The sequence below is a fragment of the Rhinopithecus roxellana genome, chromosome 9 (assembly GCF_007565055.1).
Source record: "Rhinopithecus roxellana isolate Shanxi Qingling chromosome 9, ASM756505v1, whole genome shotgun sequence".
NCBI lineage: Eukaryota > Metazoa > Chordata > Mammalia > Primates > Cercopithecidae > Rhinopithecus > Rhinopithecus roxellana.
In genome coordinates this window covers 105,765,252-105,792,730 of record NC_044557.1, presented here as the reverse complement: position 1 = coordinate 105,792,730, position 27,479 = coordinate 105,765,252, and the positions used below count along the sequence as shown (strand labels likewise).

General features: G+C 40.4%; 1 protein-coding gene across 1 annotated transcript in view; it reads right to left on the bottom strand.

The window, feature by feature from the left end:
• The window catches only part of SNTB1 (syntrophin beta 1), a 292,341-nt gene extending 265,082 nt beyond the window's left edge, over positions 1-27,259 (bottom strand). Inside the window, exon 1 of the mRNA XM_010381498.2 lies at positions 25,178-27,259. Coding sequence (XP_010379800.1) covers positions 25,178-25,754 — 577 coding nt within the window. The 5' untranslated portion in view covers positions 25,755-27,259. The remainder of the gene's footprint in view (positions 1-25,177) is intronic.
• Between the last annotated feature and the right edge of the window lie 220 nt (positions 27,260-27,479).

Below are 27,479 nucleotides of genomic sequence, written 5' to 3'. Positions count from 1 at the left end.
CCTGAAGCCTAAACTGTTCAACCCAATGAAGAAAGTACGAAAGAAAAAACATTTTTTAAATGCATACCACTGGGGAATAAGGTAAGCTTCATGAGACCTCTGCCATTCTAGCCCAACAGGAGATGGCGAACTTGCTCACATACCTAACACATCACTATTACAACCAGCATCTGAGAAAGCCATTACACAAGGATTCTCTATAAACAAGAAACTCATACAGAGTATTCACCATGGAAAACACCCAGAGCTGAAGCTAGGTGACAATAACCTAGAAACATTAAAGTCACATCCTCAAGAGAAAAAAATTTTTTTTAAAAGTTGAATCAAAAATAAATTTTAAAATAATTAGATGAAATAGTCTACCTAAAAAAGAAAAAATGAGAAAAATAATTCAGGCAATATGCAAAGAATACCCCCAGAAGAGTACACTAATTCTACAGCAGTGGATCTAAACCCAAATGCAATCTTTGAAATACCAGATAAAAAATTCAAAAGGTTGATTATTAAGTCACTAATGGAGATACAGGAGAAAGGTAAAAAAAAAAAAAAAAAAAAAAAAAAAAAAAAATAGGCAAATTTCAAAAACAACTCAGGATACGAATGAAAAGTTTTCTAAAGAGATACATATTTTAAAGAAAGACCATCAGAATTACTGTAAATGAAAGACATATTTAGGGAACTATAAAATGAAGAAGAAAGCTTTAACAATAGACTAGATCAAGGAGAAGGATTTCAGAGGCTGTAGACAAGGCTTTTGAATTAACCAAATCAGACAAAAATGACAAAAAAAATTAAAAGAAAGGAATAAAGTCTCTAAGAAATATGGGGTTATGTAAAATGGCCAAACCTATGAATCATAGGGTTTCCTGAGGAGAAGAAAAAGCAAAAAGTTTGGGAAACCTATTTGAGGGAATGATGAAGGAAAGCTTCCCTTGTCTTGCTAGGGATTTAGACATCCAAATAAAAGATGCTCAAATAATTCCTGGAAGATTAATTGTACAAAGAAAATCATCAAGATATATAATCATCAGGCTATCTAAACTCAACCTGAAAGAAAGAATTCCAACAGCAGTGAGACCAAAGCATCAGGTAACCTGTAAAGGAAAATCTATCAGACTAACAGGGGACTTCTGAGTAGAAACCTGAAGTCTAGAAGGGACTGAGCTCCTATCTTTAGTCTCCTTAAATAGAATAACTGTCAGCCAAGAATTTTGTATCCAGCAAAACTAAATTTTATAAATGAGGAAGAAATAAAGTCTTTCTTAGGTGAGCAAATGCTGTGGGAATTTGTCAATATTAGACCAGCCATACCAGAAAGGCTAAAAGGAGTTCTAAATCTTGAAACAAAAGGCTGTTACACATTGGAATAGACATTCCTGAAAGCTTAAGATTAACAGGGTTTATAAAACAATAAGACAAGTAAGAAAACAAAGTCACTAAGTAACAATTAAATGATGACTGGAACAGTCATTCACATTCACATCTCCATATTAACATTGAATGTAAATGGTCTAAATGGTCCAATTAAGATATATAGATTGGAATAACTGATTAAAAATCATAAACCAAATATCTGCTGTCTTCAAGAGATACAGCTAACATGTAAGGATTCTTATAGACCCAAGGTAGGGGGTGGAAAAAGATATTTCATGCAAATGGAAACCAAAATCAAGCAGTAGTAGCAATTCTTATATCAGATAAAACAGATGTTAAAGCAAAAACAGCACAAGGAAAAGACAAAGAAGGTCATTACATAATGATAAAATGATCAGTTCAACAAGAAGATATAGCAATTCTAGATACATATGCAGCTAACTCTGAAGCTTCCAGATTCATAAAGCAGTTACTATTAGATATATGAAAAGAGCCAGGCGCGGTGGCTCAAGCCTGTAATCCCAGCACTTTGGGAGGCCGAGACGGGTGGATCACAAGGTCAGGAGATCGAGACCATCCTGGCTAACACGGTGAAACCCCGTCTCTACTAAAAAATACAAAAAACTAGCCGGGCGAGGTGGCGGCACCTGTAGTCCCAGCTACCCGGGAGGCTGAGGCAGGAGAATGGCGTGAACCCGGGAGGCGGAGCTTGCAGTGAGCTGAGATCCGGCCACAGCACTCCAGCCTGGGTGACAGAGCGAGACTCTGTCTCAAAAAAAAAAAAAAAAAAAAAAAAAAGAAAAGAAAAGAAATAGTCAGCAGCACAATAATAGTGGGGGACTTCAACACTCCACTGACAGCACTAGGCAGATCACTGAGGCAGAAAATCAACAAAGAAACACTGGACTTAAACTGTACTCTAGCTCAAATGGATCTAAAAGACCCTTACAGAACATTCTACCCAAGAACTTCAGAATACACATTCTTCTCATCAGCACACAAAACATTCACCAAGATAGACTATATGACAGGCCACAAAACAAGTCTTAATAAATTTTAAATTATCGAAACAGTATCAAGTATCTTCTCAGAGCACAGCAGAATAAAATTAGAAATCAATTCCAAAAGTAACCTTCAAACCATGCAAATACATAGTGATTAAACAAATCCGCTCCAGAATTATTTTTGTGTTAACAACAAAATAAAGATGAAAATTTAAGAATTTTCTGAAATGAATGATCACAGTGACACAAATTATCAAAACCTCTGGGATATAGCAAAAGTTGTGCTAAGAAGAAAGCTTATAGCACAAAATGCCTCTATCAGAGAGTGTGAAGGATGAAAAATTGATAATCTAATGTCATCCCTCAAGGAACTAGAAGAAAAAAGAACAAATCAAACCCAAAGCTAGCATGTGAAAAGAAACAAAAAGGATCAGAGCAGAATCTAATGAAACTGAAACCAAAAGAAAAAAAAAGTCAATGAAACAAAAAGCTGGTTCTTTGAAAAGATTAACGAAATTGAAAAGCTACTTGCTAGATTAACCAAGCAGAGAAGAAATTCAAATAAGCTCAATTAGGAGGGAAAATAGAGACATCACAACTGACACTACAGAAGTACAGAATATCATTTGAGACTACTATGAACAACTCTATGCACACAAACAAAAAAACTAGAGAAATTGGATACATTCCTGAAAACGTATACCCCCTACCCCTTGCTTGAATCAGGAAGAAATAGACATCCTGAACAGATCAATACAAAGCAATGAGATTGATCAGTAATTTTAAAAAAGCTGCCAACAAAAAAATAGCCCAAGGCCAGACAGATTCTCAGTCAAATTCTACCAGACATTCAAAGGAGAGTTGGTACCAATTATACTGAAACTATTCCAAAGATTGAGAAGGAGAGAATCCTTCCTAACTCATTCTGCGAAGCCAGTATCACCCTGATACCAAAGCCAGGAAAGAATATCACAAAAAAAGAGAAAGCTGCAGACCAATGTGTTTGATGAATATAGATACAAAAATCCTCTACAAAATTCTAGTAAACCAAATCCAACAGCACATCAAAAAAAGTAATTCACCATAATCAGGTGGGTTTTATCCCAGGGATGGAGGCATGTTTCAACATATGCAAGTCAATAAATGGGATTTATCACAAAAACAATTAAAAACAAAAGCCTTATGAACATCTCAATAGACACAGAAAGAGCATTCAATAAAATCCAGCATCCTTTTATGATACAAACCATCAAAAAACTAGACCTACAAGGAATATACCTCAAAATAATAAAATCCATATATGACAAACCCATAGCCAACATCATACTGAATGGGAAAAAATTGAAAGCATTGCTCCTAAGAACTGGAACAAGACAAGGATAACCTCTTTCACCACTCCTATTCAACATAGTACTGGAAATCCTAGACAGAACAATCAGGCAAGAGAAAGAAATAAAGGGCATCCAAATTTGAAAACAGGAAGTGAAATTTTCTGTTTGTCAATGATATAATCTTATAAACAGAAATACCTAATAACTCTTCCAAGAGATTCCTAGATCTGATAAATTAATTCAGTAAAGTCTCAGGTTACCAAGTCAGGGTATACAAATCAGCAGCACTGCTATACACCAATAACAACTAAGATGAGAATAAAATCAAGAACACAATCCCTTTTACAATAGCAAAAAATAAAATAAAATACTTAGGAATTTACTTAACCAAGGAGGCAAAAGATGTCTACCAGGACAACTGCAAAACACTGCAGAAAGAAATCAGAGATGATACAAACAAATGGAAATACATCTCATGCTCATGGATAGGAAGAATTGGTATCATCAAAATGGACATACGGCCCAAAGCAATCTACAGATTCAATTCAATTTCTATCAAAATGCCAACATCATTTATTAAAGAATTCAAAAAAATCATCCTCAAATTCCTATGGAACTTAAAAAGAGCCCAAATAGCCAAGGCAATCCTAAGCAAAAAGAAAAAATCTGGAGGCAACATATTACCTGACTTCAAATTATACTACTGACAAAAGACTAATATCCAGAATCTACAAGGAACTCAAACAAATCATCAAGAAAAAATCCAAATAATCCCATTGAAAGTTGGGCAAATATCATGAATACTTGAAGCCATGAATTTCTCAAAAGAAGGTATACAAATTCCAACTAACATGAAAAAATGCTCAACATCATCAGGGAAATGCAAATTAAAATTACAATGAGATACTACCTTACCCCAATCAGAATAAACATAATTCATTTTTTTTTTAAACCCACACAATAGATGGTGGTGTGGATGTTGTGAAAATGGAACATTTATACACTGCTGGTGGGAATGTAAATTAGTACACCTCTATGGAAAACAGTATGGAGATTTCTCAAAGTAGATCTACCATTGGATCCAGCAATCCCACTACTGAGTATTTACCCAAAGGAAAACATTTACTATATTAAAATGACACCTGCATGGGTATGTTTATCACAGCGTGATTCACAATTGCAAAGATATGGAAATGACTGAAATGCTCATCAACCAAGGAGTGGGTATCACTCATATATATATGAGTACTAAAGAAGCGCGCGCACACACACACACACACACACACACACACACACATACACCATGGAATACTACTCAACCATAAAAAAGAACAAAATAATGTCATTTGCAGCAACTTGGATGAAACTAGAGGCCATTATTCTAAGTGAAGTAACTCACGAATTGAAAACTAAATACTGTATGTTCTCATAAGTGGAGGCTAAGCTATGGGTACATAAATGCATACAGAGAGGTATGATGGATATTGGAGACTCAAAAAAGGGGAGAGTCGGTGGCGGTAAGTGATTCAAACCTATCTGTTGGGTACAATGTACACTAGTTGTGTGATGGGTGCACTAAAATCCCAGACTTCACCGCTATAAAATTCATCCATATAACAAAAATCTACTTGTACCCCTAAAGCTTTTAAATCTTTTTTAATGGCAATGGCAGAAGAAATAGTCATTCATTCATTCATTCATTCACTCTTCTCCAAATACAAACTAATTGCTTGCTGCTAGCCAAGTACTGTGGCAAATCCCATATCTTACAGTGTTTTTAGATGGTAAGTAGAATAATTTAGCTAAAGTATAGCGTTAACCTAGGAAATTGGAAAATTGGGTTGAAGCTAAAATTGTAGCAAGTTTTGATGGTATTTCAGAGGTTTGGGATTTTATTTTATAAAAAGGTATCTGGTTGTACAGAATGTTGTACACTAGCTGATTCACATAAGAAGTCCTCTGCTTCTCCATTATTTCCCTTTCAAGACTTATACTTTTAATGGAATCAACATTCACTGAAATATAATTTCAACCTTTTTTGTTACTAAGATTGAAGTGTCTATTATATTATGATTCTCCCTGACTCTAATTCAAGGCAAACTCTATTGAAAGAAGAGAAAAGAAGGTGGCCTCTCTATAGGTCTGTGTGTTGGTGCTTTGTTAATACATTTCTATCTTTGGAATCTACTTTAGGGCTCCATACTAAGAGGTGCTCAATCTGTGCAGACCTGAAATGAATAAGAAACATGTATCATGAGCTTGGAGATGCAACTGGGATGGAATGAGCTTAAAAAAAAAAAAAAATCATTCAGGATTTCTGAAGGAATACCTTGCTGGGTGTGGAGAGTAAGTCTGTGAAATGTGCCTTCTTTGGCATAATGAGAGGGCGAGGGAAAGAGAGGTGGAAGGAGAACCAAATACTTTCAAAGAACAACATTACGTCCTAAGAAGAGAGTGATTTAACGGTATGCAACACATCTGTGCTTTGCCCAAAGGCACAGTGATTAAGAAATACTGTTATCGCCTTCAAAAGCAAGTTTTCTGAAACATTAAATACGATAACCTCCTGGTGGATTTTTCCACAGCAGTTGCAGTAACCACTTCTAATCAAGCTGCTAAAGAGATAAAGCAAGTTGAGATCTAAGAAAGAGGACACAGGTTGCCCGTGAAGAAATGCTGTTCCCAAATGTGATCTATCAGGATACAATCTATTAAGTGTTTCACTCAAGGAAGCAGCTCCGCTAAAAATATTTTTTTCTTCCATCCAGTGTCCTGGGTTTCTGAGAACCGGAATTATGAAGATTTGGGTGGTTGGGGTCTAAGGAGTTGTGTAATTGCCGATCAGCCTATTAAACTTAAAACTCTACATTGTTCTAACTAGTCAAATACAGGTTTGCCTAAGGTGATTTAAAAAATCCTATTTATTTAATACAAGATTCTAGAGCACATTAACAATTCAAGAATTAATCTGAATTTTAATATTGCTGCCAAACACCCCAAAATTATTGAGTGTTTGAAATATTCATATATTTGTTATTTGAAGCATATGAAAGAACTTTTATAAGTGTGACTAGCTCACAGTGTCTTTCTCAATGACAAAATATGCCTCAGCTTATTTTTTAACATAGGTCAAGCGTGATAAAATTTTTTTACACTGTAGAAGGAAAAAAAATCCTGCAATTGGTTTAGTTATGACAATAATAGGGTGAGATCATAAAATGAGGCTTTCTTTCCATATGGCTCCCTTCCCCTTCATAAAGAAACTGAAGGAATGTGCAGAGATGGCGAATTCAGTATTAAGAAGGTAAGCTTCACTACCAGTCAGCGAGAAACTGGAGAGACTTCGAGAAGTCCTGTAGATCATACAATATTCTGAAGGATGATGCAACCCAGTAACTTGGAATGGAATACTGAATTTTTTTTTTTTTTTTTTTTTTTTTTTTGAGATGGAGTCTCACTCTGTCACCCAGGCTGGAGTGGAGTGGCACGATCTCATCTCACTGCAAGCTCCACCTCCCAGGTTCATGCCATTCTTCTGCCTCAGCCTTCTGAGCAGCTGGGTCTACAGGTACATGCGGCCATGCCCGGCTATTTTTGTTTTTCTGTATTTTTAGTAGAGACAGGGTTTCACCATGTTAGCCAGGATGGTCTCGATCTCCTGACCTTGTAATCTGCCCGCCTCGGCCTTCCAAAGTGCTGGGATTACAGGCGTGAACCACCACGCTCGGCCGGAATACTGAAATTTTTTAAAGCATATTTCCCTCTCTAAACTTCCCGTACCAGTATTCCCAGCTCCCATCAGCTCAAGTTAATTTATGACAGCGTTACATTTCTCAGACCTTCACATACAAAACTCAGAAGGTAAGCCCCTTCCTTCACTTCTTTCAAATGACTAACTAGAGGGACTTCTGTAAAGTCTGGGTTACTTAGAGAAAACTATTCAATATATAAGTAGTATATGTACTGTTATATATATATACACACACACACTCAAGTATATAAAAATATGTACTATGATGTACATGGTAAATATATAAAGAGAGGCTGTTATTAATGATAATCTTGTTGATTAGTTTTACAACAGCATCAAGAGACCAATTCTTTGATTTTCACTTGGTAAGTGCTTTAGGTTACGCTGGTAATATTAGTTTTTATTAGTAATTCAGTCAGTACTGATGGAAGATTTACTGCCATCTTATTCCTTACCCCTTTGCCCCATTTCTTAGTTGCTGCTCCAAGCTCTGGTTCCTCTAAAATTGGTGAGAGGAGACAGGGCTTCAGAGAAGGAACCACACCTTCCATCAGCTGTTCTTCAGTCTTCTGAGAAGGACCATGGCCATACCTTCTAAAGAGCTTCTTGGTTTACCATTATCTTTACAAACCATTTTAAAACCATCTACTTTCTGGTTAGTCTATCTCTAGTGACTCCTGGTTTGCTGCAAACCAGAGTCTCAGACTGGTTGAAAGGCTATAATTTTGAAAGTCACGTAAATAAGGTTGCCAGATTTAGCAAAGAAAAATGCAGTTGAATTTAACTTTCAGATGAATGACAAATATTTTTCATCATAAGGATGTCCCATGCAATATTTGTGAAATACTTATACATTTGACATTTATTTGTGTCAAATAACTTTTTTATTCAGCAATGACACGTGTGAAGATTTTAGGAAACCTATTAATTAGTTCAGTTGTATAGGTATCAGATTTTGACTCCTTCAGAAAGTGGAGAAGTTACTCTCTGGTAACTGTACTCATAGCAAGGCTGGCACGCATGAGAGCAAAATTTAGTGGTGCTGTATGTACCAGGGGACCTGGTCCCACCTATTGAATAAATACAAATTAATCTGAACAACCTTCACCATTGCCCAGCATTCTCTGTCCTGACCATACACCTAGAGGTGATCAAGAATTTATCTGAACAGTTAGTAAAGACAGGTGGTGTCATCAGATATTTGACAAAGAGAAAAAATATCTAGAATGCTAGAATTTAGTTACTATTTACTCATTTCATACACTCCCTATTAACTTCTAATGAAATGTATTCTAAATCCTCCTACAGTGGATGTTAGTTTCCTAGGCCTGCTATAATAAAGGATCACCAACTGGATGGCTCAGACAACAGGAGTTCATTGTCTCACAGTTCTGAAGGTTAAAAGTCCAAGATCCAGGTGTCAGCAAGGTTGGTTCCTTCTGAAGACTGTGAGGGAGACTCTCTTCCGTGCCCTGCTCCTAGTTTCTGGTGTTTGCTGGCAATCCTTGGTGTTCTTCGGCTTGTAGATGCATCATCCCCATCCCTGCCTTCATGTTCATATGGCCCCTCCCTGTGTGCATGAATGTTTCCAAATTTCCCCCTTTTTATAAAGCCCCAGTCTTACTGGATTACCACCCACCCTAATGACCTCACTTTAACTTGATGATATGGTTTGAATCTGTGTCACCGCCCAAATCTCATGTCAATTTGTAATCCCCGAGGTTGGACTAGGGTCCTGGTGGGAAGTGATTAGATCTTGGGGGTAGATTTCCCCCTTGCTGTTCTTACGATAGTGAGTGAGTTTTCAAGAGGTTGTTTCAAAGTGTGTAGCACCTCCCCCTTAGCTCTCTCTCTCTCCTGCCACCATGGTAAGACATGCCTGCTTCCCCTCCTCCTTCTGCCATAATTGTGAGTTTCCCAAGGCCTCCACAGCCAGGATTCCTGTACAGCCTGCAGAATCATGAGCCAATTAAACCTCTTTATAAAGAAATACCAGTTTCAGGTATTTGTTTATAGCAGTGCGAGAATGGACTAATACACTTGATTACTTCTATAAAGACCCTATCTCCTAATAAGATCACATGTGCGGTACTGGCGGTTAGGACTTCAACCTATGAATTTTGGGGTGACACAGTTAATCCAAAAAATAGGGATTAAAAAATGCAAAAGTAGAAAGTCTGGAGAGGAGAGCCAGAAATCAACAACACAGGTCTGGAGTTTAAAACTGAAAGAAAGTCCATTTGAAGTGGGAGTTTCCCAGTGCCTGGGACATGCTCCTGAGAGTCTAACTATTCCGACCTGGTGGGAAAGGGCTGATGAGGAGATTTATATTAAAGCTGCTTTGCAGGGAAAGCATGCTGTTTTCACACAGCATGAAAATAGGCAGGAGCAGACAGGAATGAACTATTTTGCATCCACTTTTGGCCCCGGCTCTGCAAGAGAGCATTCCTTCCCGTTCCTAAGTCTCATGATTCTTCCCTCAGTCTATGTGTATGGCATTTACTATTTGAACATTCATGGGGCAAAGCTATCATATAGTGTTATGCATGTTTTATATGTATGCTCTTTCTGTACAGCTTTAAAAGAAAAAGTTTCAACCTTCCCAAAGTAGATTTTGTGTGCATGTTTTACATTATATGCACACAAATACTAATATATAAAGAAGTACACATTTTTTTAAAAATACAGTAGCTGAGAATGGAATTTTACAAACTATTTTCTAAGATTCCTTCTTTAAAAAGTTTCTTTCAGATAGCTCTCCCAGGGCTACGGCCATTTTCAAGGGATATACGATTTAATTCAGCATTTGGAATAGCTGTAGAAACTTATATTTATTTTTTCCCTGATAAATACAGATTGATAAACACACCATACAAAAACATGGTCTCCTGTCATTTCATATCTGAGGCAAAGATAAATTTGCAGAGAATACATTTTCTAACAAAATGAGAAATACTGATCCTGTGACACGTTAAGATTTTAAATAAAGTGTACCTGTATAAAAATTTTAAAGTGTTTATAATATTTGAAAAGCAGTAAATCCATTTCTAACTTTTATTTTTCTACTTTAGAAGTAAGGACCGGGATAGTTTTGTGGCTTTGTTATTCAGGGGTTGATATTCAAGCAGGGGTTGATGTAACAAAAGCCCATGGCCTGGCAACATTTTTGAGTAGTTGTTGACCCAAACTAATGCACATTATTTTACAGCCAGTAAATATCATTAACCAAAGCAACTTGTTTTTCTTTTTTTTTTTTTGTCCTAATCCTTCTATGTGAAGGCCATAGCTAATGACAAAAAGACAATTGTCAATGGGTTAATTTTGCTCAGTTCACTGAAGTTTTAAGATGGATAAGACCTGATCTCTTAGGAGCATACATTCAAGTGAAGGAAGACAAACAGTTCGTAATAAGAGTCAACACATGCTGACCTCTGTGTGCCAGATACTGTACTAAGTTCTGTATTAACTCTTAATTGTCACCTCAGCACTATAAAGAAAGCATCATTGCTATTCTTATGTTATCAATGAGAAAACTGAGGCCAGGCAGATGCAGTGATTGCACAAGGTCACAAAGCTGGTCTGTATGCCTTTATTCCACACCTGGCTTTTATCGTCACTCTGTGGCTCAGTAGTTTTCTTGTCATACCAGAATAGTACTATTAAAAGAGAGATGTGCTAAAAATGTCTTATGTTTGCTACAAAGCACAAATAAAGAGAAATAAATCCATAAGAAGTGAAAATCTCTTCTATATGGCAACAAGATGCCCAGTTTAACACAGGCCCCACCATATCTGATTATCTTACACTCAGCAAGTTTTGCTGCCCTACAGTTAATGACCAGCCTTGATTGTAGATTAGAATCACCTGGGGGAAATTTTAAACCTTGTAAGGCCCCAAACTATTAAAATCAGGACCTCTTGGGGAAGGATCCAATCATGAGGGTTTTAAAAGCTTCCCAAGTGTCCATAATATGTGGCGAAGTTTGAGAACCAGAGCTGTAGGCTGTACACCAGTGCCTCTCAACTGGGGACATTTGCCCTCCAGAAAACACTTGTCAATGTCTGAAGACACTTTTGTTTAATACAACTAGAAAAAGATAATGCTACTTGCACCTAGTGAGTAGAGGCTAGAGATGCTGCTAAACATCCTATAATACAAAGGACAGCCTCCACAATAAAGAACTATCTGATCCAAAATGTCACTATCTCTGAAGTTGAGAAACCTTGATGTACACAATACTCCTGTTTAGTTCAGTGAATCTAACTTGTACGTAATCTACTCACAGGAACTGTGCAATCCGCAATCGGCTGGATTTCACAAACACTCAGCTAGCCATGCATTCCAAGAAGTTCTTAAAAATCTGGTATAGGTGGCCCAAAATATTGTCTTGCAAGTCTTCCCAAGGATAATATATTCAATCTTGGTCATGTCTGAACCAGCTTTTTATAAAAGATTTGAGATGAAAATGTGTCTAGGGCTGCATGCAATACACCTTCCACCATGATTTCCTCTGAACTCTTTTAGAATAAGGAATGTGATCATGATGAAGCCTAATGTTAGCATGTTATGTCTCCTCTGCATTCAACTCCACAGGCGGAAGCTTGCTTACAGAAAATACCTTCAGTTCTCTCCCTGAGGGCATCTTTTTGTTGGGAGTACACACAGCCCTCATGGAGATGCTGGCCAGGGAGTTAATGTCCCAGAAGCAACCTCTAACGCAAAGATGGTTGGAGAGTTGGTAAATCCACTTTACCAGCTTTCTCACTCACTTTCAACTGGGACATGCTGAGCTCTAGAGGGACTGAGCAAGTAACAGTAGGGCCTTTATTGGTTCATTCCCTTCACTGTCTCATGTCTGCACTTTACTACCAGTGTTTCCTAGAATTACATCCCAAATAACTTCTCGATCTTCTGACCTCGTGATCCGCCCGTCTCGGCCTCCCAAAGTGCTGGGATTACAGGCTTGAGCCACCGCGCCCGGCCTCCAAATAACTTCTTGCACTTAGATCCTCATTTCAGATTCTGTCTCTTGGGGTACACAAAGATGGAACAAATCTCAAAATAGATGAAATTATCAGATATGCATAGCACACTCAAAAACGAAGTAGAGAAAAAGCAACTTGGAGACATCTGAGTCAATACTGGTGCAAAAAAGTCTTCAAAAAACTATTATTAATATGCTCAGACAGACAAGCAAACATAATGTGCCTAAACAAGAGGATGCTATATAAAAAAGGAACAATCAAAGAACACGAAAATGGTTTGGGAACTTAGATATATGATAGATGGAATGAAAAATCAATACAAGAGTTGTAGATAAAAATCTAATAATTCGGCCGGGCGCGGTGGCTCAAGCCTGTAATCCCAGCACTTTGGGAGGCCGAGATGGGCGGATCACCAGGTCAAGAGATGGAGACCATCCTGGCGAACACGGTGAAACTAGCCGGGCGAGGTGGCGGGCGCCTGTAGTCCCAGCTACTCAGGAGGCTGAGGCAGGAGAATGGCGTAAACCCGGGAGGCGGAGCTTGCAGTGAGCCTAGATCGCGCCACTGCACGCTAGCCTGGGCGACAGAGTGAGACTCCGTCTCAAAAAAAAAAAAAAAAAAAAAAAAAAAAAAAAAAAAAATCTAATAATTCTCCAGAATGAACAAAAATGAAGGAAAATTGGAGAAACAATAAGATAGCAACAAAAATCAGTTTATTAGTGGGTCAATATGGAGAGTCCAACATTCAGTTAATAGGATTTCTACATGCAGATAGTGTAAGAGTCTTCAGTTCAGAGGTCCCACCTTTCTTGGTAAACAGTGCCCTTAGTGTCTTAGTGATTTTTTCATGACACGCTTGGGGCCCAAAGAAATACCTAACAAGTCTATTTATTAAGTACTTAGGCCCAAACAACAGTAAGTATTTATGTACTAAAAACTTGGCACCTACTGGGCATTATGCAACTTTTCAAACCTTGAAATTATACTATAATAGATATTACCACTCTCATTTCCTGTTCCATGCGAATTTTCATGACTTTTTGAAAAATCACAGTACTGCAGAAAACTCAGTTAAAAGATATCACATCGTTGAAGAAATGTAGCAATCTTACGTTGAAACTCAAGTTATGGGCCGGGCGCGGTGGCTCAAGCCTGTAATCCCAGCACTTTGGGAGGCCGAGGCGGGCGGATCACAAGGTCAGGAGATCGAGACTATCCTGGCTAACACGGTGAAACCCCGTCTCTACTAAAAAATACAAAAAACTAGCCGGGCGAGGTGGCGGGCGCCTGTAGTCCCAGCTACTCGGGAGGCTGAGGCAGGAGAATGGCGTGAACCCAGGAGGCGGAGCTTGCAGTGAGCTGAGATCTGGCCAGTGCACTCCAGCTTGGGTGACAGAGCGAGACTCCGTCTCAAAAAAAAAAAAAAAAAAAAAAAAAAAAAAAAAAAAAAAAAGAAACTCAAGTTATGGTTATCTGGTGTCCAAAAGATGTTGCTACATCTTCCTTGAAATTGTAAAACAGTCCCTGGCATCCTGGCAAGTTCACTGGGGCACCCTATGTACCCAGGGGAACCTCCACACATAGTGTAAGAGTCATGGCTTTAGCTTATTAGTGTCTATCACATGCTTAGCAAATTGATTAATAAGAGCCCCATGCCAACTTTACACAACTTAGACAATTAGTGATTTAAAAAAAGGTTATTAAAAGAGAATGAAAATGCCATACGACTCCTCGTCAGTAACTCTGGAAAGTGCTGGAGGAAAGCAACAGCTAATTTAGGATATCATACTCAAATTATCCATCCAGTGAGAGATTAAAGACATTTTCAGATACTTACCTACCAAAATCTTTCTCAGGAAGTCACTGAAAAATGTGCTCCAGCGAAACTAGGGAATTCAGAGAAAAAATAACAATGGATCCAGGAAAATAGACACAGGAGAAAGCCGAGGACAGCTCAAGGAGGATGGTCACGCATCAGACCTAGATGGGACCAGTCCAGAGTAGCAGGGCCCCAGGAAAAAAAAAATTATACAGAATTTTAATTTTTTTTATTAAAAAAACTGTGGATTGTTTGATGGGAATGAACATTAAAAAAGTAAAATTACTGCTGGAAACTTAATAAATCTATTGTTGTATTCGAAAGAAAAAAAATTGGGATAAATACAAAAAAACTAAGCAAACAGAAAAATAAGAAGTGGTTAATAACTCCAAGAAATTTAATCATAGATATTACTTGGCTAAAAAATGGAATGATACTGTCATGGTCATAATTTTGTAAACATAGACTGATTTAGTTAATAATGCCTAGAATTGATATATCAAGAAAAAGCAGTATAAGCATATTACTTAGAATATTAAAATATATTCTAATATGAATATAGGCTAAAATATTAGAATATATGTTTTAATATTTGAATATACATTTTAATATTCTAAGTTTTGTATTCTGGGATATATACAGTCTAACATTCTCAGCAGAAGAGCGTGTGGACAAGGTATGCAAAGAAATGCTATAATCATATGTTATTTTGATTTAGAAAAATTCTAAAAATGAAGTAGAAAACAGAGGAAAATATAGGAATATTACAAGCAAGCAAGGAAAAATCATTAACCTTGATTTTCACTGCAGATGAAAGAAAGTTTCAGATGAAAGTATTTGAAATGCAAGGCCTCAAAGAGCCAAATAATTGCCTATATTTTAAGTTTCACTTTGCTAATGTAACTCTACTATGTAAGTCACTCACCTCTTCTGTGAAACATTCCTTTCAATTTCAGGTATCCATAATGACTTCTCTGGTCATTCTGTAAGTTCTGTGGCAACATTCACTCCTTTATAATTTATTATTGTTTTATAAAATCTATTTGTAACTTATATATATGTAACGTATTACTCTACACCTGTCTCTCCTCCAGACTGTTCTATTTTAGAAGGAAAGGAGTTTAATTTCATTCCTGTAATGGAATGAAAATTTTGCTTCAATCTATCAACAAGATCTCACCTTACAAATGTTGTCCAAATTCATAATTGTAACAATATTGTATGACTATTATGCACCGTATTTAATCAATTCAAACTGTCCAATTTTTTCATATTTTATCATCTCTGATTTTGAGAATGTCCTTGAAAATGGCTGACATCTTAAAATCCCTGGAGACTTGGATGGACCCTAGAGTTCGTCCAGAGAGTATTCACAGCTGCTCCTAGGATTTGTTCAGGGGCCTACCCACCTGAGACCACTTTAAATTAAATGCACTATCCCAACATTGTTTAAAAAATTCACAATGACATTGTAAAATCAAAATCTCAGGGAAGATGTTTGTCCTTCCTTCTACCGGGACCAAATTTGAGACCTACAAGTTTCTGTGTTGCAAGTTGCCTGTCTGAGTGATGGGCCTATTTCTCATTTTTCCCTGTACTGGCGAGATAACCCTTTGGTGTCCCAACTTTAATCAGCTATCTTATTAGACTTCCCATTGAAGACAGTTTTTCTTTCTTAAAGGTACATAAACAATGATATATCTTCCACTGGATGGCCTCTGGGATTTCATGAAGCACAGAACTAAATAGAGAATAAAAAACGAAAAGTATAATGTTGGTTTAATAACAATTATGTTATTACATTTATGTAAATTTATAGAAAGAAGTTTTATAAAGTATCAGTCTTAATAAAAAGAAACATTTTGGCATTTTTTGGTTAATAATATTTCCACATTTCCATAATTATTGGAAGACTGAAGTAATCGGAAATGCAAACTTTCAAAGAAGTTTGAATTTTGCTGTGTAGGTTAAATCCTTATGTGTTGGCTTTCCCTTTACAAAATAGTTTCCTGCATGTTTCTGCACAACCAGCATTTTAATACAGATTTCATATTTGCCCACCAAAACCCACAGCAGCCTACACTGTGGTCTGGTTGATGGAAAACATCTGATACTGCTTAAAAATCATCCACAAAAAACACCCCTGTGGAATCATAACTCTCACCCCACAAAGCAAACAACCTCACCTTGGTCATTCGTTACACTGTTCCATTCCCTATATGGCAAATTCCAAATTGTTCCTTGCACCCCCAAACGACTTTATATAACATATGATTAAACCCTATAACTTACATGATTGAACTCTATTGGAAAATAATACTTAGCTAAGCATGAGATGTGACATACTATATAATTTAGGACTTACTAAATTCTGGGCAACGAGTTAACTCTTTTACATACATAATCCCCTTACTCCTCAGAACAAGCCTACGAAGAGGAAAGTTACTTTACTGATTAAGAAATTGAGAGTTGTAGTTAATTTGCACATAGTTAGAAATAATGGAATAGGAATTTAAGGCCAGGCAGAGTAAATCTAACACCCGTCCTCTAAACCACTGCACTAACCTGCTTTGAGAAGAGAGAAATAAATAAATAAATAAATAAATAAATCAAAACTGTGACAGGAAGAAACAATGGCAGTTTGAACAGCAATGCAAATAAACAGGATATATCAAATGCAGTGCTACTAACCAACCAGTCAGTTTAGATATATCTTTCCACACTCACCAACATGCAAAGAATGATGCTTCAAACCACAGGTAGAAGTAGTTGTTTTTAAAAACGTATTGAGCTAAAAAGTATGGGTCGTCATTTTAATTTCCATCATAATCACTATTAATCATAAGCTTTTCCATCTTGTCTATCCCTGTTTGAGAGTGGTGCTCACTTGCACGAGTCTGTGTGGGCATTGATTTTGTGGTGGGTATTACATATTTTTGTCTTAAGTCTTAACTCTGCAGGCCAGAGCTAAAGGCAAGCATCATTAAAGGTCAAGGCCAGTGAAGTGGGTAATGAGGTTTGGTATATAAAACACTTGATATAAATGCAGGGGAACTTGTGGCTTTTAGAAAACATTAACAGCTTTGAAGTGCATCATTTGAAATGGAACGCCTAGTAGGCCAGTAGCTACCACAGAATAATTTTCCTTCCCCAGACCACTGGTAGGTTCAGCTAGAAGCTTTTCACAAATATGGAGCCATGCGGAGTGAGTTATTTTTAATACACCCTCCATGGGGTGACTGCTAAAATGCACCACTGAACATGAAGAGCGTTACCCAACCACAGCAGAAATAAGGAATTGAAGGGCTGTTCTGATGAGCTTCAAGGAAGGAAAATGGTCTGAATTCTCACATTGCTACCTACGCTTAAAAAAGAAGCAATTAAAATATCTAAGCAGACAGTTTTCATCTCCTCAGGTAGAAAGTGTTCTTACGTATTCAGACTGGCAGGTCCCTGAGCCATAGGGGGTCAAAAGAAAGGTGGTTATAAATACTGTATAACATTAAAAGGATAATTACATTACCTATACCTTTTGTAATCATGTCTGGCTCCTCTTTCGTCAACCATCTTTCAAAATTGGCTTACATTAAATGTTTCCTAGGTCTATAAAGTCACTCTTTACTCCTCTACAGAGCAAGGTATAGCTTTCATTATACCACGTCTAATGTTTACCACCATAGTCCAGTAGTACGAGTGGTGGATGATGGGAGTCATAAAACGGGCAACTAATCTTCTAATTCTTTCTCTCCCTTCCCTCCTTCTTTTCTTTCTCCCTTCCCCTTTCCTTTCCTTCCTTCTCTCCTTCCCTTTCTCCCTCCCTTTATTCCTTCCTCTTTCCTTCCACCCATCCATTCATCTATCCTTTAGCATTTTTTCCTTTCTAACACACTTTAACAGCCTAATATGTGCCAGGCACTGTGCTAAAGGCTAACATGTATCGCTCATCACCGGCTCAAGTACTTCATAGTCAGCCTCAAATGCCCTACCTCCTCAATTACTTGAAGCTCCCTGAAACCAGAAGCCACGCCTTATACCTCTTTAACTTCTTTTTGTCCACCTCACAGTGTCTTCAGTTTGTGTAGTATACAGCAGGATGGGCCTGATGAGGTGTTAGATCACCTGATTTCCAGCTCCTGTTTGGAAAGCCTCAGTAAAGTGGAAGTGCCAGAGAGTAGGAAGTCACCTAGTGACTAGTCACCTAGTAGGTGACTTCCTACTCTCTGGCACTTCCATTTTACTAGGGCCTCACCAACCTCATGTTACTCTAGAGGGAAATCTGCCTTAAATGCAAAACTGAGCATGACATTTTCCTGCTTAAAACACTTTACCCTCAATCTGAAATCCAATTCCGTAATAAGCCCCCCAAGGCATGGTCCTCAATTCCTTACTTTTTGCTTTTCCCCACTCTTCCCCCTCAGCAAAGTCTGAAGGTCACGTTCTGCCCGTTAGCCACACTGAGCTACAGATGAGGCCCAAGCTCTTTCTTGGGCTGCCTGAAGACATTTGCCTTCTATACTGCCCTGTCCAAGAACAGACCAGATACCCTTCCCACAGAGTACCACAGCATCTCATAATACCCATAATGTAGCCATTTTTCCTCCCTCTTATAGGTATCTGCATGGTGCTTATCTGCATCTGTCAGTAGAATGTTGTTTCTTGAGGGCAATATCCTAGTAGTGTATAGTTCATAGTACATAGAAGACACTCATTAAATTACTTGATAAAAGAGCAAATATGTAAATCAATGAGAAACTCTCCTGCAATGAGAGAGGAAGTGATTATTTATAAAAGTGTGGTTCATCATCTAATGACTACCCTGGACATTTCTTACCATTACAACTTCAGCAAACTAGATTTAGTAGGCAGAAGAATGCCCACCCCCACTCTCCAAAGACACGCACATCCTAGTCTTCTCCAGATCCTGTGAATATGTTAACTTATGTGGCAAAGGGGAATTAGGGTTGAAGATAGAATTAAGGTTGCTAATGAGATAACATTAAAATAGAGAATTATCCTGTGTGTTTGTTAGTGACCAAAGTAATCACAAGAGTCCTTAAAAATGAAAGGGAAGCAGAAAAGAGGCTAGAGTGATTTGATGTGAGAAGGATTTAGGGTGCTATGGCAGGCTTTAGAAATGGAATGGAACCAATAGCAAAGGCATGTGGGTGGTCTCTAGGATCTTCTGGAAAAGATTAAAAAAAAGGGGGGGGTTCTCCCTTAGACATCCAGAAAGAAATAAAGATTTGCTAATGACGTTAGTTCAGTGAGACCTGTGTCAGACTTCTGACTTTAAAAACTGTAATAAATGTGTGGTGTTTCAATTTACTAGGGTTTCTAATAATTTGTTATAGCAGCAATAGAAAACCAGTACACCAGATAAGAAAACAGAAGACCAATGATGACAAATCATTCCAACCTTTGGAGCTTCCCTTTCCTGATCAACAAATTGGGGATAAGCATCCTTTATCTATTTATCTCCTAAGCCCATTTATGAGGATTAAAAGCTATAAGGCCTGTGCTTGAACCTAAGACTCCGCACTTATTCACGGTGTGTTTTTGGCAAGTGACTTAAACTCTCTGCCTCAGTTTTCTTGTGTGTAAAAGAGGGATACTAATAGCATTGGGATCCAGGGAGCTGATCTGTGTAAAGTGCTTAAAACAGCATGTGGTACAGTGTTTTGCATGTGTTCGCTATTACTACATTCGAAAAAGAGTTTGCAAAAGGTTAGACACTACAAAGTGATGAGGCAGAATTAGTATTCTTACAGGACACCAGTTCTCAAGAAGGTGGGGGGTCCACACCTCCCTCCCAGTGGCAGTTCAGAAACTTATGAAGGCTTTTTAGCAATGAAGTACAGAAGGGTGTCACACTGCTGGCATTTAGTGAAGGAAGCTAGGGAAGCTGGACATCCTGGAATACCTGGGGCAGTCCTTCACAGTGAAAGGCTTGTCTGGCTCCTAAGTGATACCACACAGCCCTACTCATCTTCATGTGCAGCTGTGCATTGGTAGTGATTTAACATAAAGGTGCGAGCATCTAACTCTCTCATTATGACCTCTGGTGTAGTTGTGTCCATGCATTTATCTATTGAAACAATGGTTTTTGTTTTAACAATTTATTTTATTTCTCCTTTATATTACTAGTAGGGCATTCTATTGATGGTTAAACTTAAATTAGAGTTAGGCTATGTTATTTGTGAAATTCACTTTACAATAATAAAAGGGGTGTTAAAATTTTGTTATTAGTGATGTGCACCAGGTCTGAGTTTATAGGATGTAAGACAGAATAAGGTTTAGAGATGGCTTAACCCAGCTCCTTATGCTTTCCAGTAAAGAAAACTAAGTCCTAAAAAGATGAAATTTCTTATAAAAGTGAAACTAGTAGAAGATAAAAACCTAGGTTTCAAGACACGAATCTCAGGATATTGGGTATTCTTCAAGAATCTGTACATCCTAAATAAAGTAAGATTCCTTAAAATTCAAATTTTCTTCCAATCCTGATATTTTATTCCAGAAAATTACTGCCCCTCCCTTGCTCCCATCTTTCTCCTTGATCACTCCCACTTCCACGGCTGGAGAAAGTGATTGTGACAGTGAGGTTCCAGACCATCTCAGGCAAACATTCCAGGGGAGCATTGCTGAAGGGGAAGCTCTAATGGACAGAGGTAATGTCAACAACTGTCCTTGACTTTCTACTTTGAGTTTCCACTTTTTCCAGTCCAGTTCCATAGGAGACCTTTTGGATCAAGGGATTATTCAGTCCACCCCCACCTCCATATTCCAACATGAGTCTTCCAGAAGATTCTGAACTTCTTGATCTCAATAAAGTTATGGATAAATTAATTTCCTTGTAGCTTCAGTTACAAAAAGTTGACCTATTTCAAAATACAACTTTACTATCAATCTAAGAGCAAAAAACCTCTCTGTCCCTCCTGACCTGGAGCTGCCAAGGACGTTTGCGCAAGTGCACTGTGCCCAGCTCCAGAGGGTGCCACTGACACTATGGTCTATGTGAATGCTGTTGCTGGAATTACAGGTACAATACCTGCATGGCTGGAGGTGCAGCCCCTGCCCATACCCCTTAAAATGAGAAATGAGCTTGTGGTGTGAAGATTTCTGATCTTAACTTTAATGAATATTGGCTAAACACTGGCTTAACTGGCAGAGTTTATTCACATTTGGATTACATTTAGTCTCCTTGCTGGCCATGTGTTTAACCATGGTAGGGCTGGGTCATGTTATAGCAGCTTCATTTTGACAGCAGACACTTGGTGCATTAGGTTTTTAAGACTCACTCCTCCTTCCCGTCCCTCCCTTTTGAGTGGCCCACACAATTGCTGTTTCCTGCTGATTTGTCCCCAGCACTTCAGGAGTGGGGCAGAAGAATGCTTTGAACCCAATAACTCCAACTGGTTCAAGTACACAGTTCCAAGTGGAAGCTCAGAGCATCAGTATTGTGAAGAGGTTAAAAGTATAAGCTTTTATGTCAGATAGATTTGGAATGCTCCTGGCTATGTTACATTATTTATATTTATATTTATATTTTATTTTTTATTTTTTTGAGATGGAGTCTTTCTCTGTTGCCCAGGCTGGGGTGCAATGGCACAATCTCAGTTCACTGCAACCCCCACCTTCCGGATCCAAGAGATTCTCCTGCCTCAGCCTCCCCAGTAGCTGGGATTATAGGTATGTGGCACCATGCCCAGCTAATTTTTGTATTTTTAGTAGAGACAGGGTTTCACCATGTTGGCCAGGCTGGTCTTGAACTCATGACCTTGTGATCTGCCCACCTCAGCTTCCCAAAGTGCTGGGATTACGGGCATGAGCTACCGCGCTGGCCACTATGTTACTTTATGCAAAAAACTTAACGTCTGTAAGCTTTAATTTCCTCATCAGTAAAATAAACAATAACAACAGTACTGGCCTCAGTTACTATAAGTGTAACAGGTAAAGCCTGGCACATATTAAGTGCTCAAGAAATGTTAGCTATTGTTATGATTCTCTTTCTCCAGTTCTGTTTAACTCCTGTGGTCCCACAGGAATGGTCTCCCAGCATTACACCATAGTACAAAAAAAAAGGGGGTTATAAAAATGAGAAATATAAACTCCAGTAAAGGAAAAAGATAGGACTGTCCTTGAGAAGGGACAGTTTCATGTTCATTTCATTTGAATTGTAAAGCTAACTACTTGTAGCAGATATTTGATACACACATTTCATTCTCAATGTATTCTTCCATACAGCAGCCCTGTAAAGTAAGCCGGTCCAGCAGGTTTCCTTATTCCCATCTCGCGGATGAAGACACTGAGACTCAGGGAGGTTATGTTAATTCTGTGGCGGAATCTATGCCTAGAATGCAGGCATTGAAACTTTTCCAGGGTTTCACTCTACAGGGTGTTCCACTCGTAGAGGTAGTAACTCTCCACGAGGGGGCGCATGTCATGCAGTGGGGTGCATATGGGCGGTGGTTGGAGTACTAAACTAATCTCCATTTACTCCCCCAATAAACAAACAAAAAGGAATCTAGGCGGAGAAAAGGGTGTACTTGCTATACAAATGTACCTTCAAAACATTTCCCTCTGCCCTGTCAGGCAACCAGATTACATCTTCAAAACCTCTCCTATGTAGAAACTCTGGAATCCACACTGCATGTTAGAATATGAAGAAGTAGGTATGTCTTTTTAAAAAGCCCTTGAAGTGGTCCTAATAAGCCCCTTCAACTGGGAATCCCAGTCTTAGGCTAAGCTACAAAAGAGAGGATTGTGATATTTGACTTGATGGTATTTGATGACTACCATTGCATGGAGAACGAACACTTTGGCTCAGAATAAGAGGCACTGTTCTGAGGGCCTCCACTTCCCTTAACAGCAGCTGATTTTGAAAAACTTGGGCTGAGGATAAGGCTGCTACACTGAGCCAAAAATGTTCATATCTAGGAGACCCACAGGGTTTCTCCAGAGGTCCTGCCTGTGACAAATGACAAAGTGTTCTAAGAATGTCATGTTAGAGGTTTTTACCAAACTCACTTTTCAGTTTCTGTTTCAAGAAACTGAAAGTCACATAACTGCTTGATTTTTTTTTCTTTCTCTAAGTTTATTTTCAATTGCAGAGAAATTTCTTCCTCTTTTTGGGTGAGAGATATTTTTTACTTCTTTGCCAAGTAATTATTCATGAAATTGAAAGCAAGCAGAGGAAGAAAAGCAGGGACATAATAAAGGATGGTACCTAAAATAAAATGACCTGCCTTCTGCCCCACCCCCAACCCCTACCCCGGTATTTACAGTAAGTATTGCAAACTGAGCAGGTGCCCAACAGTTTATAGTCCAAATAACACTTGCCCCAGATCCCACCTGCCCCTTGTCACACAAACCAACATACACTAGAGTCAAGAAAACTTTTTTTTTCTGTTATGTTAATCATCAAGCCAAAGCAAATAGCTTTCCACTTTCTGGGTCCAGGGTGGCAATTGACTATGAAGACATCGCAAATCCTCTAGACAAACAAAGTCGGTGGGGGAGGACTTCTCTGTATTGTGGGCCAGGAGGTGGGCCATGACATACCAGGGAGTTGCATCAGCTGCCACACACTAGCGATGCTGGCACCCTTACTTTAAACTTTCTCAGTTTCACACAACAGTGCCACGACTAGGTAAGCAGGAAATTGACTTAAGTCTTTAGGGCTTAAATCAATCACCATATTACATGGTCTCAGATGAAATAGTCTATTTCAATAGCTATGGGTTCATTTATTCATTTACTCAGCATGTATGTCATGGAGCAACTAAGCTCAAGAGAGATCCACCACTAAATAAAAGACTCCAGATACCGCAATCTATAGCTAGGCTAGGCTGAGTAAATAGATAAAATAATTACACGTTATTAGTGCTGACAGAGGTATGTACACAGCACTAAAGAGAAGAGAAACAAGTGAGAAATGCAGCTGTAGCCAAACAGGAGAATTCAGTTTACTACCACATGCCCTTCTCCCCGACATAACTCAACACAGCCATGAACAGTGCAAAACTGTAAATAGATGGTTCCTATTCTATTCACATTCAATAATGAGGGGACTGGGGACATCAGATCTCAAGAGACAGAGAGTAGTTTCTAGGCTCCTCACACGCAGGGGAAACTGTTTACAAATGCAAAGTTGTTTCCACACCACTCAGAAAGGGCTCCAGAAAACGCAGCCAGAAAAACCACTTCACCAGCTCTCCACCCAGAGGAACCTGGAATCCAGACTGACCGGCCAGATGCCCGGCAGGGAAAGTGAATTTTTCCCAAAACTACAACATATTTCCCGGCCCCTGACACAACTCTCCAGGCATAATCCTAGTCCCCCATTTGCAGGGGTAACGTCCAGAAGGACAGTCGGAGTTTTAGCATTCACAATATTGCCACCTCTCTCTTACCCCTTTATGAGTCAACCCTCTTCTGCTGGGTTGCCCAGGCTTTAGAGTGGGAAATTTTGCCAAAGAGGAAAACTATGAGTTGCAATTACGCAGTAGCCCTGCTTGGCAACGTTGGATGTAGGAATATTCTAAGTTCACCCTTCATTCTGGATTCCATATCCCAATCCCTACACTCTACCAGGATTACTCGCAGACAAAAATGAAACAACGTATACTAAGCAGGCAATCCGGCTGGGAAACCCTGCTAGCCTTGCTTTTCCATACACCCCTCCTGGGTTAAAGCCAACCCTGCGGACTGGAGACAAATTGCCCCCAGGGTGGGTAAAAGTTGACAAAACTCTATGCTGCCACTTCCTCCGCCCTCTTCCTCACCCACACACACACATTCGGCCCCCTGGGGTGTGTCGGCACGTGGTCGAGTGTGGCGTGAGTGTGAGCGTGCGGGTGGGAAGCCGAACAGGTGTGTGCGCGCCCGGCGCGGCCCGCGCGCGGTTAACCCCTTACCTTCCAGCAGCACTTCCTTGCCCGCGCGCTTTAGCGCCTGCACAGCCTCGTCGTGGGTGGCGTCCCGCAGGTCGGCTCCGTTCACTGACAGGATGGCGTCGCCCACGTACAGGGCTTGGGTCTGGTCCGCCGCCAGCCCTTTGAAGATCTTGCTGATGAGGATGGGCATCTTGTTCTCCTTGCCCCCCTTGATGCTGATCCCCAACCCGCCTAGCTCCTGCTTCAGCACCTTCACGCCGCGCTTCTGGTTCGAGATGGACTCGGGCACCTGCTCCGGCAGGTCGGTGAAGGCGGTGCGGACTCCGGCGGGCGAGTCCGGGGGCTGCGCGCCGCCCGCGCCCGGGTGCCCAGCCCCGGCGCCCCTGCAGAACGAGTCATTGGTGGCGGTCCCAATGCCGTTGTACGCCGCAGCGCCCTCCTCGCTGCTCAGAACCAGGGCGTCCTCGCTCAAGTTCACCAGAACTTTGTGCCAGCGATCCCGCACCAAAACTTCCAGCAGCCCGCTCCGCTGCGCCCGGCCGCCTCCCCCGCCAGCCGGCCCAGCCGCCGCCGCCGCCGCCGCCGCTGCTACCGCCATCTTTCCGGCATTCTTAAAATGCCATGTGATTGGAAAAGGGGGGAAAAGTGGGGAAGGGTGGCCGGGGGGAGGACGGGGGGCCCGGGGGAGCGAGGAGAGTGCGCCCCGCGGGGAGGTGGCGGCACGCGGGACTCTGCTCCGGGAGTTCGCAGACGCACTCGGCGGGAGTTGGCAGCCGCAGTCAGGCTGGTTCCCCCTCTCCTGATCCTGGGCGGGGTGGAGCAACCTAAAGAAGAAGGAGAGATCGAGACAGGGGAGGGGAAAAAAGCCAGCAGCCAGTTGCAAAACCCCAAACCAAGGGGAGCCGCGGAGCAGCTCAGCGCTGGGGAGAGTCCGTGGGAGGAGGCACGCTGGCGGTGAAGGGCGGGGACCCACAACCCAGCGGCCGCTCACCTGTTCCAGCCGCCGCAGCCTTGGCGGTCACACGCCGCCCGCCCGCCCAGACCTCCCCGCCTCCGTCCCCGGAGCGCACGACGCCGCGGGGACAGCTTCCCGAGCGCCTTCCCCGTCCCGCTTCTCTCCAGCCCACAGCAGTACCCCCTTTCGTCCCAGCTCCCCCATTCCGTGGGCGCCCACACAGCACCTTCGCCGGGTGCGTGCGTCCCGCCTCGGTGCCCTCACTAGGTCCTCCTGAGCCCCCTTCCCTTTCACACCCAGCACGTAGAATTGTCCCTAGGTCTTACAACTCCTTTGTAACTAGATCCAGGTCTCCTCCCTCTGCTTCCTCAAACCCAGGCTTCCCTGACTCTGCGGAGTTCTTACCTGTCTCTCTTTTCCACCCAGGTTCCTAGGAGGAAGCTAAACTCAGACCAAGGCCCTGGACTCCACAGGAGTTAAAAGGGAATACGCTGTCCCAAGATTCTAGAATGAAGACTCAACATAGCCCGAGTGCCTTAAACCTCCTCTCCTTAAATGCAGGAAATATTTTCTATGGAGCCCTGGACAGGTGTCTCTGCTGGCCTGGGGTTTTCAACAGGTCATGCCTGCCTCAGACCCCAGGGACAAATGTTCTTCCAGCTCTAACTCATTCTATGCTTTAAGCTTTTGACCTATCTTTGTTTTCCCAGTGCCACACCAAATGCTGCCTGGGGATCTCTCTTCCTGAGTTCCCATATAAGAAGCCTCCCATTTAAGAATTCAGTTGGAATGGGTGGTATTTCAAAAGTTGCTTTGCAAGTTAGTTATTTGGATTTCAAGTTGCATTTTTCCAGGGTAACAATATTATAATGGTTGTTTACCTTCCCAGACCGATCCAGAAATGCCCACGTAACCCATGTCACACCTGAACAACCCTGAGTTCTTCTATCCTTGAACCTCTCCAGTTTTCCCCTAACTCTAAGCAGGTCTCAGGATCCGCTCAAGGTGTTTCATGCTTCTCCGTTACGTCCCCTTCCCACTGCGGTCTACCCTCTCTCCAAACACAACACAAAACAAAACACACAGTTCTGTTAATTCCTGAGGTAAACCCAACCCAGCAAGGTGTTGAGAGGAAATAAAGCTTATTGAACACATTCCCATTGATGTGCATCATCGTTGAAAGTTCTCTAAGTCTTTTAGAATAACTCGCAGTTTTAATCAAGGAGGCTTAAAAGCTCAGATGACTCCCTAAAGAGTGGAGTCCCAACCAGGTTAAAGAATGAAATGAAAACATTTGGACATTTTCTTGAGAAGGTGGAGACATTGCAGGTGAGAAGGTGCCCTGGATTGATGCTTCTGCTTGTAGCT